The sequence below is a fragment of the Henckelia pumila genome, chromosome 4 (genome assembly GCF_033568475.1).
Source record: "Henckelia pumila isolate YLH828 chromosome 4, ASM3356847v2, whole genome shotgun sequence".
Taxonomy (NCBI): Eukaryota; Viridiplantae; Streptophyta; class Magnoliopsida; order Lamiales; family Gesneriaceae; genus Henckelia; species Henckelia pumila.
In genome coordinates this window covers 138,588,378-138,604,945 of record NC_133123.1, presented here as the reverse complement: position 1 = coordinate 138,604,945, position 16,568 = coordinate 138,588,378, and the positions used below count along the sequence as shown (strand labels likewise).

Genomic DNA, 16,568 nt, shown 5'->3' with positions numbered 1-16,568 from the left:
CTCCATGTGTGGCCACGTGAGTGACATCGACACTTTTGCCTTGTGGGTGGCGTGGCGGATTTTTATTAGTTAAAATCAATAGGTCCCACATGGGACCCACTGATTTTAACCAATCATGAGATTACACGTTGTTCGCAAAGTAGTACCATGCGGGCGACATGAACAAAACCATTTGAAGCGTTTTAAATAATTAAGAAATGTGGAAGATGCCACTTGTATTTAATTAATAATAAATTTTTGGTGCATAGCATTGTAATAATAATATATTGAATTTTAGTTATTATCAATAAATTTTTTTATCATCAAACAATAAATGTGAAATTTCATTTGCATTTAATTTGAGAGTCATTTCATTTCATTTCCATAACGCGTTTGATGGAGAGGATATAGATATCAACTTTGATATTGTTCTGTCTCTCACTAAAACATTCTCATTTCCAACTTGTAGTGCACTCATTTACTAATAAAAGGCTCAACTTTCGCTCGCTTTTGTACTGTAAAGCTGAAACAGTTCATTTTTCATCGATCAGAGGTGAGCTCAGATCTCAATCTTCCAATTATTTTTTTCTACTGTTTAGATTTACTGATCTTCAGTTTCATTTTAGGTTTCTGGGTTCCTGCCATTGTGAGGTATACTTCATGATTACGGATAAAGGGTTTCTGCTAAAGATCGGATCTGTGTGGTTATGCCTATGTTGTTGAGAAGTTATTTGCATGTTGATGTTGAATTTTAGTTGATTAAAGCATTAAATTTTTGTTCTCAATATGTTGGATGCTGAATAAGAATTCTCCTTAAAAGATTGAGTTTTGATCAGCAAGAATGGATGAGATTATATTTTTATAATGCCGAGTTTGACTTAAAATGGATGGATCAATTCTTTATGTTTATTTGTGATGTTTAATTTATGTGCCATGTATTTGGTAATCAATGATCAATGTACAATAGCTAATAGTTACCGTAGACGATCATCTCATAATTTAATAAATTCATCAAGAAATTCGATCAGGAAATATAGATTACCAAAGGTCCAAAAGGGCACAATGGGATTATGCCAAAATTTTACTTTTGTGACAAGAGAATATTTTACCTGTAGTCAATGGTTGGGAAAATGAGAATATTTCATTTATGCTGTTTTTTGTTAGGAAAAAGAAAGCGTGATATAAGATTACTTTCTTCTGAGGAAATCGTTTTGTTCATTTTTGTTTTGCTGTATTTTTAGGCAAATTTCATTGACCTTGATCATACCATATGTGTATTAGATTTGTCTAGAAAAATTTGTTTTGTTGTTTGTATTTTGTGTATGTAATAATAGCACATGGCTTAATAAAAATCGATCTATATATATATCCAGCACTGAGCACACTTACAGATTGTAGGAATTGAGAGATTTGAGAATATTCTATGTTATAATCCTATGATAAGTTTGTCAATATTCTTTTGTAGTTTTGCATGCGCCTTTTGATTCCCTTTAATTTAGTTCATGTACGCATATTATCTTGAAATAGAGAAAAACTTGTGAAGATAATTAATGTAATATTTAAGACAAATTTTTGTAAAAAATATTCAAACATATATTGCCGTTATTGAATAAAAATTAAAGAAACGTCACCTTTGAAAAAAAAATAATCGTAAATCAACCCTTTTTTTGCCGAAATCATGAACATAATTCTCAACATACAAATATGTCTTTTCTGTTAGTAATTTATACATAAACTGTAAAAAAAATTGTCTATGAAGCACTTCTAGCTTAAAATGAATTTATTTCTTGTTTATGATACTATGGACTTGAGTTAAATAATTTTCTATTTTAAAAATAAAATTTAGGCATGACCCCCAGCATAGCAGTTTTTTGGTTTGTAATATTTATTTGATATTCCTACCTGGAATTTTCAATGAGCTTTGAGAGTAACATGGTCCTCTGCTGGAATTATGTTGGCAAATTGTGCTATTTTAGCTTCCTTATAAGTGGGAGATACTCTTTTTCTTATGCCTTCTGTATATGCAAATCTGATGCTTTTTATTTCCGTACAGCATAGCATAATACAATATGGCTGAAGCAGAGGATGTTCAACCCCTCGTTGTTGATAATGGTACCGGGATGGTCAAGGTGAGCTGTAAGATTTTTCCTATTGCTTATCGGTCCCGTTTTGAAGGGGGGGAATTCAATATTTGGTTTATTGCTTAGTGTCTCTCAATATGTTTCTTCTGTCCTGCAGGCTGGATTTGCTGGGGATGATGCTCCGAGGGCCGTTTTCCCTAGTATAGTTGGTCGTCCCCGGCATACAGGTGTCATGGTCGGGATGGGGCAAAAGGATGCGTATGTTGGGGATGAAGCTCAATCTAAAAGAGGTATTCTCACCTTGAAGTACCCAATTGAGCATGGTATAGTCAGTAACTGGGACGACATGGAGAAGATTTGGCACCACACATTCTACAACGAACTTCGTGTTGCTCCTGAAGAGCATCCAGTTCTGCTGACTGAGGCACCTCTCAACCCCAAGGCTAACAGAGAGAAAATGACTCAAATTATGTTCGAAACTTTCAATGTACCGGCCATGTATGTTGCTATTCAGGCTGTCCTTTCTCTATATGCTAGTGGTCGTACAACTGGTATGATGTATACCATTCATCTACAAATTGATGTGACTGCTAGAAGTACACAAAACTATATGAAAACGTTTTCTTTGAACAGGTATAGTACTTGATTCTGGTGATGGGGTGAGCCACACTGTTCCCATTTATGAGGGCTATGCGCTACCTCACGCAATTCTGCGGTTGGATCTTGCTGGTCGTGACCTCACGGATTATCTCATGAAAATTCTGACTGAAAGAGGTTACATGTTTACCACCACAGCAGAACGAGAAATTGTTCGTGACGTGAAGGAGAAGCTTGCATATGTGGCACTTGATTTCGAACAAGAATCGGAGACGGCAAAGAACAGCTCTTCTGTAGAAAAGAATTACGAGCTTCCAGATGGACAAGTGATCACCATTGCTGCCGAGAGGTTCCGCTGCCCTGAAGTCTTGTTCCAGCCATCATTGATAGGAATGGAAGCTGCAGGAATTCATGAGACGACGTATAATTCGATTATGAAATGTGATGTGGATATCAGGAAGGATCTCTATGGAAATATCGTGCTCAGCGGTGGATCAACTATGTTCCCTGGTATTGCAGATCGCATGAGTAAGGAAATAACAGCTCTTGCTCCTAGCAGCATGAAGATTAAGGTCGTTGCGCCTCCTGAGAGGAAATATAGTGTCTGGATAGGAGGATCTATCCTTGCTTCGCTCAGTACTTTCCAACAGGTGATTGTTTTTCCTTAAATATGCCTGATGTTTCTACAACTTAATTCGCATTTGTTACAATTCTTGAATCATCCCTTACATAAATATTGAATCTGTAGATGATATTAGTATTACGTTGCTTAGTTTTCAAATTTTCTCACTCTTGTAGATGTGGATCTCGAAAGGGGAGTACGATGAATCAGGTCCTGCAATCGTTCACAGGAAGTGCTTCTAAGCTGGTGAGTCCGGCTGTTGCGGTGATGCTTATTTCATCGTGTGAGTCATGTCTTTTATGTTTCTTGTTTGATTCGTAGTGTGGGTTGGCTTGCAGTTTGAAAATAATGAGGAAGTGATAAGTAAGTTTTTTGTGTTCTGTTGGTATGTCAGTAGTAATATTATTTATTTTTCCTGTTCATTTACTGTTATTATTTTTGGCTTGTAAAGTCGTTGCTGTAATATTTGGTTGGCATTGAACTTGTGAAGGCATCTTATATTGGAAAGGGGTGGAGTGGCTTTTTTTTTTTTTTTTTTTCTGGCTTTGAAAGTATTTTTTTTCTTATTATTACTTTGTATAAATAATGCTTCCATCACATTTCTCGAAATGGAAACAACGTACAGTTTAGAGATTCAAGAAATCCCCCTTGCATCAAATTAAGAAATATTCACAGAACGACCGATCAAATAAAAAAGAAAGTAACATTCACAGTATGGATCAATTCTTAAGACATAGTGACCTACAATGTAGAGTTAAGAACCATCACTATGCTTTGTTTATGTGTGGTAAGAAATTCTATATAGCATCTACTATCGAAAAGATTGAAATATTTTTAGAAATGTTACCGTGTAATATTTTGAAATTTCAAGTTTCCGAAATAGTATGTAAACCTTTGTACTCCATTTCCTTTAGGCTTTAGTCGAACACATGACATCAATTTCTATCCTAAATATGAGGAACAACGATGTTCTGTCTCATTCATGATGTTAAACTTTTTACGGTATAGGACCCTGGCCAATAAAACGTGTCTCGATGATCTTGTTCTTTGTCCCGCTTGCCCAAAAATTTAGACACTAAATCATAAATTCCACAGATTCAAATAAACCCTATGTAGTTTGTATGTTGTATCACATGAGAAGTTAACGAGTCAAACCAATGTTAAGCATGTTCAGAAAAGTAACAAAAAATCAATCATACGATGCTAGGGGCATCCCCATCCCAATAGCAAAGAGCACGCTGCCACCGTGTTCTGATGCAATCAACCAGCGGTGCATGTCGGGGAGTCCGAGCCTTAGAGGCTACCACTGAGACATCTTCTCCACTAGATGCAGCTGTGATTGAATCAGAAGCCTCTGGCACAAGTGCCCAGAATTCCTCCTCTGTCTGCCTCAGGGTTACTGAAATGCTCAGCTTCGTAAGCCTGGGCCTTTGTATGGGACTTTCACTCCCCAACGACGCCTGAATACTGTTCCCAAAAGATTTTGCAATCCCATTAAAATGGTAAATATCAAAGACCTTCTCACCAAATGAACCACTTGAATCTTTAATGCCTCCTAAGGTCTTGTCTAAATCAAGAAGAGCCTGCCTAAACTCGCTCCATACTATGAAACCTGTACTGCAAAGATGGTTAAATTTTTCAAGGGGAAGGTTGATGCTTGTTTCCACAATGACACGATTAAAGCCTTCAACACTAATGAATCCGCCACCTCCACTTTGATCTTGGGCGTCAAAAGCTCTCCGGATCTGTGCTTCTCGGTTTTCTAGTTCATTCTCCTCCTGAACTTTTGAGTCAAGGGCAAATAAAACTGTGTAATGGGTTTCGCTTCCGATGACCCATATTGGCCAGTGGGGGCATTTCAGGTACTGACCAACCTTGCAAAAGTTAAAAGGACTCTAACAGGGTGAGGAAACCAACTTCAACTGTGGTGGAGATGCCCTTAGCAAACATGCCACCACCTAAATCCATATTTCCATCGAACACATTAGCAACTGCCCTCCCAGAAAGTAAAAGGTTGACGATTTCCTATTTAAGAAATACAAGGTTAGAGTGACATCAAACTTTGCAGTAAACGAGCAAACTCACTTCACAGTTTCCTCACACAACGAAGTTTTTACTAATCCGGGGTCACCTGTGATGCATGCCCAAATGGGGATGTGACTAATGGTTGACTTGGGTCATCCCTGTCCTCCAAAACATTATCCTGACGGAAAAACAGGTATTAAAAAATGTATTATACTTAACAAATAGAGAGATTAAAAGGTGAATACAATTATATAATAATGTGAATGCTAGGACTATAAAGGTGCAAAAATTGTTTATCTCAAACTCGGTGCTTTATCCTATGAAGATAAAATTAATCACATTTCTTGTGGATGAGGTGCCAACTTTCCTTCCATCATGGATTTATTTATGAATTAACAAGACAAAAAGTTTATTTGATTTAATTGAAAAGCATACCAATCCTCGGGACAGTAAAACGGATATTAAAAATAGCAGTGTTCCCATACGACTCCGGAACACGGGAAGCATAGCTTCCAGGCATTGAAATGTCATCTCCTTTGAAGTAGCTGTGTTGACTCTCAGTACATTGTGCAAATCATAACCAGATTCAATAGAAAAACCTTCAGGTACTTTTGCAATCACCTATATTACCAAATAATGATAATAAAGTGTCAGAAATGAAAATCATAAAGTGAATAGTAATCAATAGGTGCAAAATCAATCAACTTCATGTCCACCGCCTTTCTCATGATCAATAAAATAGAAGTGCGTTACTCAAAAAAAAAAAGAAAAAGAAGTGCGCCAATATAAAACGTAATTGGCGATTTAGTTTTCAACCAAATCTTCAGGTGAAAGTGCAATAGTGAAGAACTAATGGCACCTCATCCTGTGGTGCATCCATGGACTCCACAAAATCACCACAAAAAATACCGAGGGTTGCTATTACAGCTCGTTCATTACTTCCACATAGAAACAGTATCTCATTCATAGTCCTCACCAAGGCTCTGTTTAAAAGCAGAAACATTTAATTTCAGTAAGTATAACAGGAACTATAAACCGTATAAGATCTAAAAATAGAAATAGGCAGTTCCATTCTGCACAACCAGAAACAAACTGGTACATGATCGTTTGAAGAATTTTGTTAAATCTGTTGCTTCTAAAATCCAACTTATATATGATTACAAATTGTACATCTTCTTTGAATTGTAACATGTTAATTAGAAGTCACAATTATATTTAAACTAAAATAATAATAATAATAAAATAAACAACTACTAAAAATTAGTAACACTACAAAGGATAACGGAAAAAGTTGAATTTGCCAGTAACAGTCTTACATCAACAAAATGAGACGCAAGTACCAAATAACATAAATTTGATGATGAATCTCACATAGAATTGCTAGAAAGTTTTCAAGAATCATCCAAGAACACAAGGATTTTAAAGCATCAAACACTGAAAAACAAACTGGTCGGGAACATTGCTGCAAACAGAAACAAATCGAGCATGTTTCCAAGAAACATGCAGAGAAAAAAAAACATCGCCTACTCATTTATTAATTTTTTTTGTCACCAATCATCATATTGCTGGTGTCTAATAAGAATTATGAGATAAATCTTCAATAACAAAACGGAAAGTGTATAGTACAATCAGGATAATGTTATAGATCTGTTTATGACATACAAGAACCAGTGGTTTCTTGGTAGTTTTATGCATAAGTATTCCAATTCACTTTATATTAAACTGGACAAGTTTTATGCATAAGTATTCCAATTCACTTTACATTAAACTGGACAACCAAATACCATATCTTTTTGACAATTTATTAGTAGCGACAACAGAGCAGTGGAACTTAAAAGTACGACTGCCAACAAGAAAACACATGTAAATACAATGTCCATGTCATTAAGTATGATGTAAAAATAACTTTGATTGTTGAACAAGAAGGACCACTGTCTAAGGAATTAGCCACAGACAGCAGTTACATAACTTATCGCAAAGAACATGCTAACTAAAACATTAGACACCTCAAGGAATTCAAAACTGAAATTAAACATCTATAGCTTTGTGAACAAGAAAACTAGTTGCTTCTTCCTCCTACTTTGTATTCCATCTTTAAGTTTTAACTCTGTAACTGAGGCTAAGTCAGCACATAAAGAAAATACCATCAAGATATCTTTACTATATTATAATACATAAATCCATAGAAAAACTATATTTGGTCATTTTAATGTATTTCCAAAATTACCATTTATCATTCTTCTAAGATGTTTAATAATGCAAGTCCAAAAAAGTAAATTCTTGTTTAAAAACTTCCATATTTTGTTCCACTATCCCCATTATCCTAACCACTACTAATATTTAAACAAAAATTATAATTAAATTCAAGTTTATAAAATAATATTTAATTTCAAATAATATATATTTTATGCACATGCAACGCATGTGCTCCGCGTACTAGTATAGAGAAAGATTCATGACCTTGATTTTTCTTCTTCGGAGATATGATATAAAATATCTTCTGCCATAGATTCATTATCGAAAACTCTTCTTTTAGCTGAATATGCAAACATGTTAGGTACATCGCCTGATTCCTCAGGATCAAATAGAAGATATTTAAGTACAAAGGCCTGCAAAATCAGAAGGTTGTGTTGTTAGCATAATAACCTGAGATGAATACATCCACTTAGTGTAAACTAATTTCCTTTTAATTCCCACAATGGGATGAGTGAAAATATATACAACAAAAAAGAAAAGAAAGAAAGAAACAAGCTGACACTTGATTTCCCATAAAACTGTCCCCTGAAACTATTAAAAAAAATTTCTGGTGATTTGAAACCTACTGATGCCAAGAGTTTAAGATGATAATCAGAATAATGAACCCTTAAAAAGGTAGAAAACGAAGCACATGCTTCCATCGTCCTCTCTAACTCTAAGACCATTGATGCACTGAGACAACATAAATCTTCTTTGCAATTGATCATACATAACTCGTTTAATTCATTTGTTTGTGCACCAGATTTACCGCAAGAAAATTTATGTATTCTCTGAATGTAAATAAGAATCCAAAAAAGGGGGGAAATCTAAAGCAAGTAGACATTTTAGCCAAAGTAAGAGCAAAATAATGCATCATTTTCCTAGCTTGTGCTCCACATAGATGACCATGATAGTAAAGCTTCCCGGCAATGGACAATCTTTATTTTACCAGTTTAATTGCTTGCTTCTATGGAGTATTTTATGGGTGAATTAGTTGTTAATGAGAAGTTTATAGAAGATTAAAGCTACATTTGGACAAGTAATTATAAAACATTTTTATAAAAGTGTTTTTCAAAAAAAAATTTATAAAATGTTTTAAAATCACTATAAGAATAAGTATGCATTTAGACAACTATTCTATAAAAATGTTTTTAGAGTTAAAAAGTAATATGTTTTGATATCCATCATTTCATTCAATTCTAAAAACATCAAAAAGTGCATCTCAATTATTATTTAAAAACTATACTTTTAGAACACTTCTAAAATATTTTTCAAAAAAGTTTTATAAGAATTTTGTCCAAACACATATTTTAAGTTTTTTCAATTATAAAACAAAAAAATGTTTTTGAAGTACTGTCCAAACAGAGCATCAATCATTTATATTTGAAACTTTGAATTATTTTCTCCCCACTGGAAGAGCTAGGTAACGGAAACAAATCTTTAATTATATCTCAATTATTGAGTTTTGAAATATAAGATCTAATGAAGAAAGAATCACACTTCACAAAAAAGTTACTTGATTCAGCCATAAGATATGTTTTTTTAGATATACACACAAAAGAGTAAAGCTCTTGTCAATTTCTCTTGGTTTGGGGCAACCAACACCTCTTTATACAAATAGGATGGAAATAAATTTGGCAAAGGAAATCACTTCAACTAAAACATAGAAATATCTAATGTTCTTAAAAGTGAGATTTAGCGTGAATCATGAGTAAAACACAACGATTTAGTCAATAAACGAGGAAAAAGGGTCAAAATATTGGTTGATCTATTAAACTGATTAATGAGGAGAAAAAAAGGGGGACAATAGCATATTGCACCCCTATGAAAACCCAAAAACAAAAAAAAAAAGTTAAATTGTTTACCTTTAGGCTAATTACATCAGGTCCTCGTGTGAAAAGTCTAAAATGCACATACAAAACTACTCAAAAAAATCAACAGACTAATATCCTTCATTTAAAAAAATAAAAAGTGAAAAATCAAACACATTTAAGCCGTGTTAAAAAAAACTCAAACACGTTTATTACTTTATTTTCAAGGGATTTTAATAACACAGATATTTAAAACCTATTACTCGATTGACCAGGTCTAGACTCGCTCATCCCTAATAAAACCCTATGCATATTAAGGCATATTTGCACCATTTTATACACACGCGCATCAAACACATTCTATGTTTAGTTGTATGTACATGTATTTTGGCAAGCATTTTTATACACACCAATGCACAAAAATACTTGCCTAGAGTGTAAAATGCTATTGATTTAATATAGGAGGTTTTGCGCCTTTTAGATTTTCACGGTGGTGGTATATGACATTCTCCCCAAGAAAACGTAAGCTTTTTAATTCAGTACTAATATTTAAAAACTTTAAAAAATTTTAAAATAAACATTAAAATCTTTAGATTATCTTTTAGATGAGATGAAATTTTGAAGACCCTAAACTCATTTGTTTCACTTTCCCTCACTATAAATTTATTCATGTGGCCTTAAATTTATTATATTTTTACATTATTTTAACTATTACTTGGCTCGAGACAATTAAAATCGTTTAAAAAGTAAACATGTTTTGTTATGCTTAAGCTCTTGAGCCCATAAATTTAATGTTGACCCAACATTCAGCACACTTCAACTTGCTCTATGATTGTACCACAAGATGATAAACAGACAAAGATCAACTAGATGGATAAAAATACATCACAGATTGAATTTACTATCGTCTCATTCTATTTGCCTGAGCGGGCAAATACTTATTTTTTTCCAAAAAGAGGTAGATCTATCAATTTACCACACGTAACATCAAGGATCCGCATGATGATGAACATAGTAAGCCAATTTAATGGTGATCCAAAAGATATCCGTCCACAAATTGCTTGCACTTACAGAATTATTTCACAAAAAGGTTTTGAAAATCAAAGATAGATACTGCACGAAGATGACATAGATGTGGGCAACAAAATAATTAATACAAGATCGAAGACAAGATAAAGTAGTTAAAAGGTGAAAATCTCATAACCTGGATGAGCAACACCTTAACTATAGAGTTTAAATTGAGCACAGACAATCACAATTTATGGCACATTGAGCTTCTGAGTTACTCTGCTTGAAGACAATCCAAGAAAAACTTGTGATCAAATGCAATGAGATAAATATTGCACTTAATCATGTGAATATGACTAATCAAAACATATTCATGTCTAACTGGTATGCTAGATGTTCCAACTTGATCCACGCCTGGTTCATACAATTGGTATAGGCATCGCCAATATGTTGTTTAACTCGATTATGGTAGTGTTTGGGAGAACTTTTAGGAATCAATTCTCAGTTTTTTCTTCACAAAATTTTGAAATTATATAAAATTTTGTGAAAGAAAAGTTGACAAGTGCTGCCTAGAAGCTCTCTCAAACACTGCCTATGTCCAAGTTGGCAATCGATAAAATTTATGGAGGGGTGTTATTACTTATTACAATATATAACTATATAGAAATGTATATAATCGGAATTTTATATGTGAAATCTAACGTAGCTTCATATATAGCGAGAAAAAATGCACCTTAATTACGGTGATTATTTGAATCAACCACGTGATAAAGGATAAATTTTTGGGAAAGTCGACATTGTTAATCCAATATATAAGATTGAAAACTTGTTTGGGAAAGTCAGCAATTGTGGATACTTGTAATTTCTACTCCAATTCCTATCAAAATTCTCCATAAAAGTAAAAACTTGTTTGATGTTCTTAAAACCAACATTTAGTGGACACTATGTCTCAAAAATTTCTTTCTACATTATCACCATCCCTTCTTTCTCTTAATCCAAGTTGTTTCATCCATTAAACATCGTCGACAATCCTTAACCTACCTCGATCGAGTTGTTTGTTGTCGGGTGATTAACAAAAGTTTTCCTATTTTCTCGTATATTACTCGTATTTCTGGTTTCTTTAATAAATATTGCTTTTGAAACCGTCGTATTCTAACCTTCAACCATCCAACTTGTACCGACTTCGGAATCTGCAAGTTGAAGCTGAAGTTGGATTTGTAGTTTGGTTGAGTGTGGTACTCCTCTAATCCTCATCGGGCTAGACCTATATCTAGTTTGTTGTTTTGTCTTTAAGTTTGTGTGAAATAAAGGAAGTCGTGTGTCTCCACTATTTCGCAAGTGTTTTTTGTTCAAGTACTATCTCGATACTTGTTTTGGTCTATACATCCGTTTTTTAGGAGTGTTTTACATTAACCTCTCCTGTACTTCGTGTATTCGACACTTAAATCCAAGGAAAATTATACAAAAAATCCCATTTTCCTAGCAACCCTTGTGTTGCAAGTCTCCAATCTTTGGATTCATTGGTTTCTATGTTGATAGTAGATGTTTGTACAAAGAGCTTGGAAAAAGCTCAATTGGACTATTGAAAAAGTTTGTGAATTTTCCATTTCAAGTCTAGACCTTTGCCTCCCAAATAAATATTTTTTTCAAAGCAAAGTCATGTTTATTGGTTGGAAGAGAAAACGTCCATTAAAAATGAACTAGACCAAAACATTCCGGTAACTAAGAATGTCTTAAGATAAAAAGTGCACTAGATGAATACAACCATATCTCAATAATTGACATAATCAATCTTGCACAAACCTCTGACATGGTTGGAAAGAGAATTCTGTGAAAATAAGTGAAAACATCTTCGAAGGCTGCATCTGAAACCGACAGGTGGCCTCTTAAGTTAATGGCAACCACTTTTTCATGCTTGTTTGGTCGTAAGATAGCGGATTTAATTGTCTATTTTGTACTAGGCTCATCAAAATTTGAAGTTGGGAGACCTATTTTAAAGGGTCCCCCCGCCTTTGTACAATTTAGCACTGGACAAGCTTTAGGTTATTACCTGTCCTGGGCTTTGTTTTCCTTGTCACATCACGCTGTGATCTGACTTGCGGCGAGTAACGTCGGTAAGAAGCTTCTTGAAAAGGCATCCGCAACAGAGTTTCCTTCTTAGTGAATATGAGACAAATTCACAAGGAGATTCAAGTAGAATTAATGGACCTAATCTTAGTTAAGACGTGATTTTAATCCCATTCCGAAGGATCAGATTTGATGATGAAAAATGAAACAAGACGAGTTTGATTCGAGGCAAATTGGGAAGGAACCGTGTTGTTGGCAAATTTCCAATTCTATCTTAATAACCATCATTCAGCCCTGGCGTTTAATCTGGTACCAATGTAATCTTGAAATGCCAAGGCGGGGGCTTCTTCTGTGATCACGAATGACACCACCACCAACTGTGGATCCCTTGGATTCCCGCAAGAGCAACCATTCGCGTTAAGTTAAACAAGCCATGATGTGGTTTGATCTATTTAACCACTGATGCGAGTAACTCTTTTGATACTAGGTGATAGTTTTAATGATGATATGTGCAAATAGAAGAAGAAAATCAATCAATTTGAGAAACATGGGAAAGAAAAGGAAATAAAATATGTAATAACTCAAAACTTCTCATCAACTTCTCTTCCCACTAGAGGTTAAACGAGCCAAGCTACTCGTGAGCGACTCGGTAAAAACTAGACTCAAACTCTGTTTGATCGAGCTCGAACTCGAGTTCGAGTAGCTCGCATCTGTAATCGAGTCGAGCTCAAGTTTTATATATTTGTGTTCGAGTAGCTCGCGAACTACTCGATTATAATAGTGGAGGCTCATATCTTTATCCTATAAGGAGGTTGTTTTATGCGTTGAACATATTATGTCTATTCTTAATGTAATATTCACTTAGAAAATGTTATTGAGCAAAATTATTTTGTGTATTTCTAGATTATAAAGTTTTGGAAACATCTGAAATGGATCATACTAAGTTAAATTTTGCAAAAACAACAAATCAAATTTAAGGCATTTTATACAAGAAAATTCCACAAAAAATAATAGGGAAGCTAGCGGAGTATATTACAAATTTACAATGATATAGGGATAGTTTAGTCAAGCATGTTTACAGGCAGCGAAGCACTTATGTGTTAATAACTCCGTCTCAAATATGCAAGTTTAAGGGATATATTAGTAAAGAAACAAAATAAATGCTACAAAATGTTGAAACTTGACCATATATTTGTGACAACCAAAAAAGGAAAGGGAAACTATATAATTGACACAAAGGGAGTATACATCTTCAGAAACCATGGAAGAACAAAGACAGCTCTACTGCATGACAACGGATGAAAATATAAAGCAGGCAGTCGTATTTGGAAAGTGCTTTAAACTCGAGATTTGTTTGGGAGGAAAATAAGAACAAATTTAAAACTTGTAGGCGAAGATAGCAAAATTTTACTTGTATGGTTGCTAAGATGCCACAGGGGCCACCCTCATGCTGCACTAATCCCATGGAAGTCTTGGGGTCGGCACTAAACCTGCAAAGGAAGTTATTTAAGACATATTTAAGAACAAGTTCAGCATCTGACAAAGAGCCAACAAATTATTAACACCACTCTATATCATTATGCAATCAGCACGCAGAAATATCCAACAAATTGATGAAATTTATACGGCAATCTTAAACTGCCAAAAAATCAGATTCTCTTTCATACTACCCGCCTATGTCGATGCAAGAAAATATCTCTGAAGGGTATTTCTGTGGAAATTTTTTTAAAATTCGCATCACACCTTCCAAATATACAAATAGCTTTACTAGACAAAGTCCCCTCCAGATTCTTTGGGTTGCATTTCTCGTTTTAACTTCAAGGTTTAGTTTTTCTCAGAGCCAAATTGTACAACCTCCCATATAAATGACAGATAACTCATGCCCTATCAGGGAACCGTAAGAGATATCCACGGAATTGATTGGTTGTAAACCAGAAAAATAAAAGTTAAGAGTCGCCATCAAGAGTATTCATAAAATGTACTCAGCAACCATATGACGAGATATACCATAAACATGTCTAAAAAACAGTTTCCTCTTCCATAGCAATGATTCTAACAACCCAATCCACCAAGAGAAAATAAAAGTTCATCCGACTTTCCCTGTAATACCTCATTAAAAAATTTACAAACACAAATTTCAATTTCCTAATCGCACAAATTTCAAACTTTTGAATATTAAGTAAAAAAAAATATTCACCTGATGCCCTGATTGCACCACTGTGAAAGAACGTCTTTATGGACTCCGTTCCCAAAAGTCATCAAGAAGATCTTGTTAGCATCCGCCATTGATAGCATCATCCCCGGACTTTTACTTTTTTCCTCAGATTCCTCCAGTTGGACACTTTTGCCTTTTCTATCAACTTCTGATTCACTAGTTTCCACATTCTTCACAACACTGCTGGATGCCACCGCTTGCTTCTCCGCAACAGCAGCCACTAATTCCTGCTGCAACAGAAAATTATCAGCAGCCAATAATTCCTCCCCGCACGCCACTGTCACCTCACCAGCATCAGTGGCATCCATCGGCTTGCTCCTCTTCCGCTCCGGCGACTCATGCTGTTGTAAACTCAGGTCCAACGCCATCTTCTTATTCTCCTCTTCTTGACCCGCCATTGACAAATATTCAGCTCAAACAAATTCAACCCTCAAATTCAAGTTCCCAGTCGGAAAAAAAAACTTCAATAGTCGAACTGTACACATCTGTGTATTATATATATACACACAAAGCATTTTACCAGCAAAATTAAATGCTGCGGATTTACTAGACACCAAGAAATTAAATAAATCTGTACATATATACATAATCTGATATACAGAATCACCAAAGGTAATAACTTTGATAGAGGGTTTTAAAAACATAAATGTGTAACGGCAAACTTCCCAGGCGAACGAGGGAAAACAAAAACGGCGTCATTTTCAAGTTCCAAGCATAAATCAAGTTTTGAAGTGTTTTTGTCATTGGGAAGAGGGCAGGAAAGGAATTTCAAAGGTTGGTTTGTTTCTTCTCCGAAACAAGGTTTGGGTCCTTCGGAAAAAAACAGAAAAAGAAAAATAAAACAAAGGAGGTTTGGGTATTTATTAATGCTGACGTTAAAGCTAAAGTTTGTTGAAAGATTCTTGACTACATATAATTTTATTTTTTTGAAAAAATATTTTATTTAAATACATAAAATAAGATTATATTGCTTCTTTTTTTTTGAAACCAGATTATATTGCTAGATAGTAATAACTACATGTTATTAAACCATTAAGAATTAAATTAATATAAAAATAAAATTAATAAATATGAGCATGTTCATGTCTTTTTAAAAGTAGATTTAATTATGATTTCTTGGGTATTGTTTTTCTAATTCAAACAAGTAATGTGTCAAAGTAATAAATCATATTATATGTATTTATAAATCAAATACTTCAGTAAAGCATTTGTTTCTTTTTAAAAAAAATAGTAAAGCATTTGTTTATGATGGGTAATATAATACTGAAAAAACGTGTTCTATTGGTTTTCCTCTAGTTTTATTAATTTTGGTAAACAAAATATAAAATTGATGAAACAAGTCGACTCAATTTATACATACAATGAAAAGTAAATATTTTTCATGTGTTGAGTTGGGTCGGTGGTCTCATAATTGACTCGTGAGATATTTTTACAAAAGATTTTGTGTGTAAAACTATTTTGCAAGTTAATTTTATGAAATGGACATTGGACCGACTCAAATAATAAAATTATTATTTTTTATATCAAATTTTCAATATAAATATGATCGAGTCACCCATATCACATATATAAATTCATGGCATCATATCACGTGACACTTATTTTTTTTATTTTTTTTTGTATAACGGGATAACCGATCTGCTACAATAATTTCGTTCATTCAAAATAACTGGTCTACCATATAAATCCATATATTTGTGGTGCTAATTTTCAGGGAAACTAGAAATAATGTCCGAAACAATTGTTGGGCTTTTGAACCAACCCACGGCCTGAAGCCCTTATGTTAAGTGGGCACTGGGCAGCCAATACAAAAGGCCCAATTCAATTTACATTATATATATATATATATATATATTCGGGGAGTTCGTTGAATTGATTGCATTTATCGAGTCAAATGCAACATGAGAATGCCTTTGATTGAAGAACAT

The 16,568-nt window shown here is 34.1% G+C and overlaps 1 protein-coding gene and 1 pseudogene across 2 annotated transcripts; one reads left to right on the top strand and one right to left on the bottom strand.

Annotated features, from left to right (window-relative positions):
* The first annotated feature begins 379 nt into the window (after positions 1 to 379).
* LOC140894340 (actin-7-like) lies at positions 380 to 3,808 on the top strand. 2 transcript variants are annotated; one of them, XM_073302835.1, is made up of 6 exons: positions 398 to 532; positions 606 to 630; positions 2,033 to 2,108; positions 2,218 to 2,611; positions 2,694 to 3,307; positions 3,456 to 3,808. In XM_073302835.1, exons 3-6 carry the CDS (start codon positions 2,049 to 2,051, stop codon positions 3,519 to 3,521), a joined length of 1,134 nt encoding a protein of 377 aa, XP_073158936.1. In that variant the 5' UTR covers positions 398 to 532; positions 606 to 630; positions 2,033 to 2,048; the 3' UTR covers positions 3,522 to 3,808. The 2 variants fall into 2 exon arrangements, with proteins under 2 accessions (XP_073158937.1, XP_073158936.1); XM_073302836.1 differs by lacking the exon at positions 606 to 630 and having other exon boundaries at positions 380 to 532.
* A 561-nt stretch (positions 3,809 to 4,369) lies between these two features.
* On the bottom strand, positions 4,370 to 15,328 carry LOC140865345 (uncharacterized; annotated as a pseudogene).
* Positions 15,329 to 16,568: the final 1,240 nt, after the last annotated feature.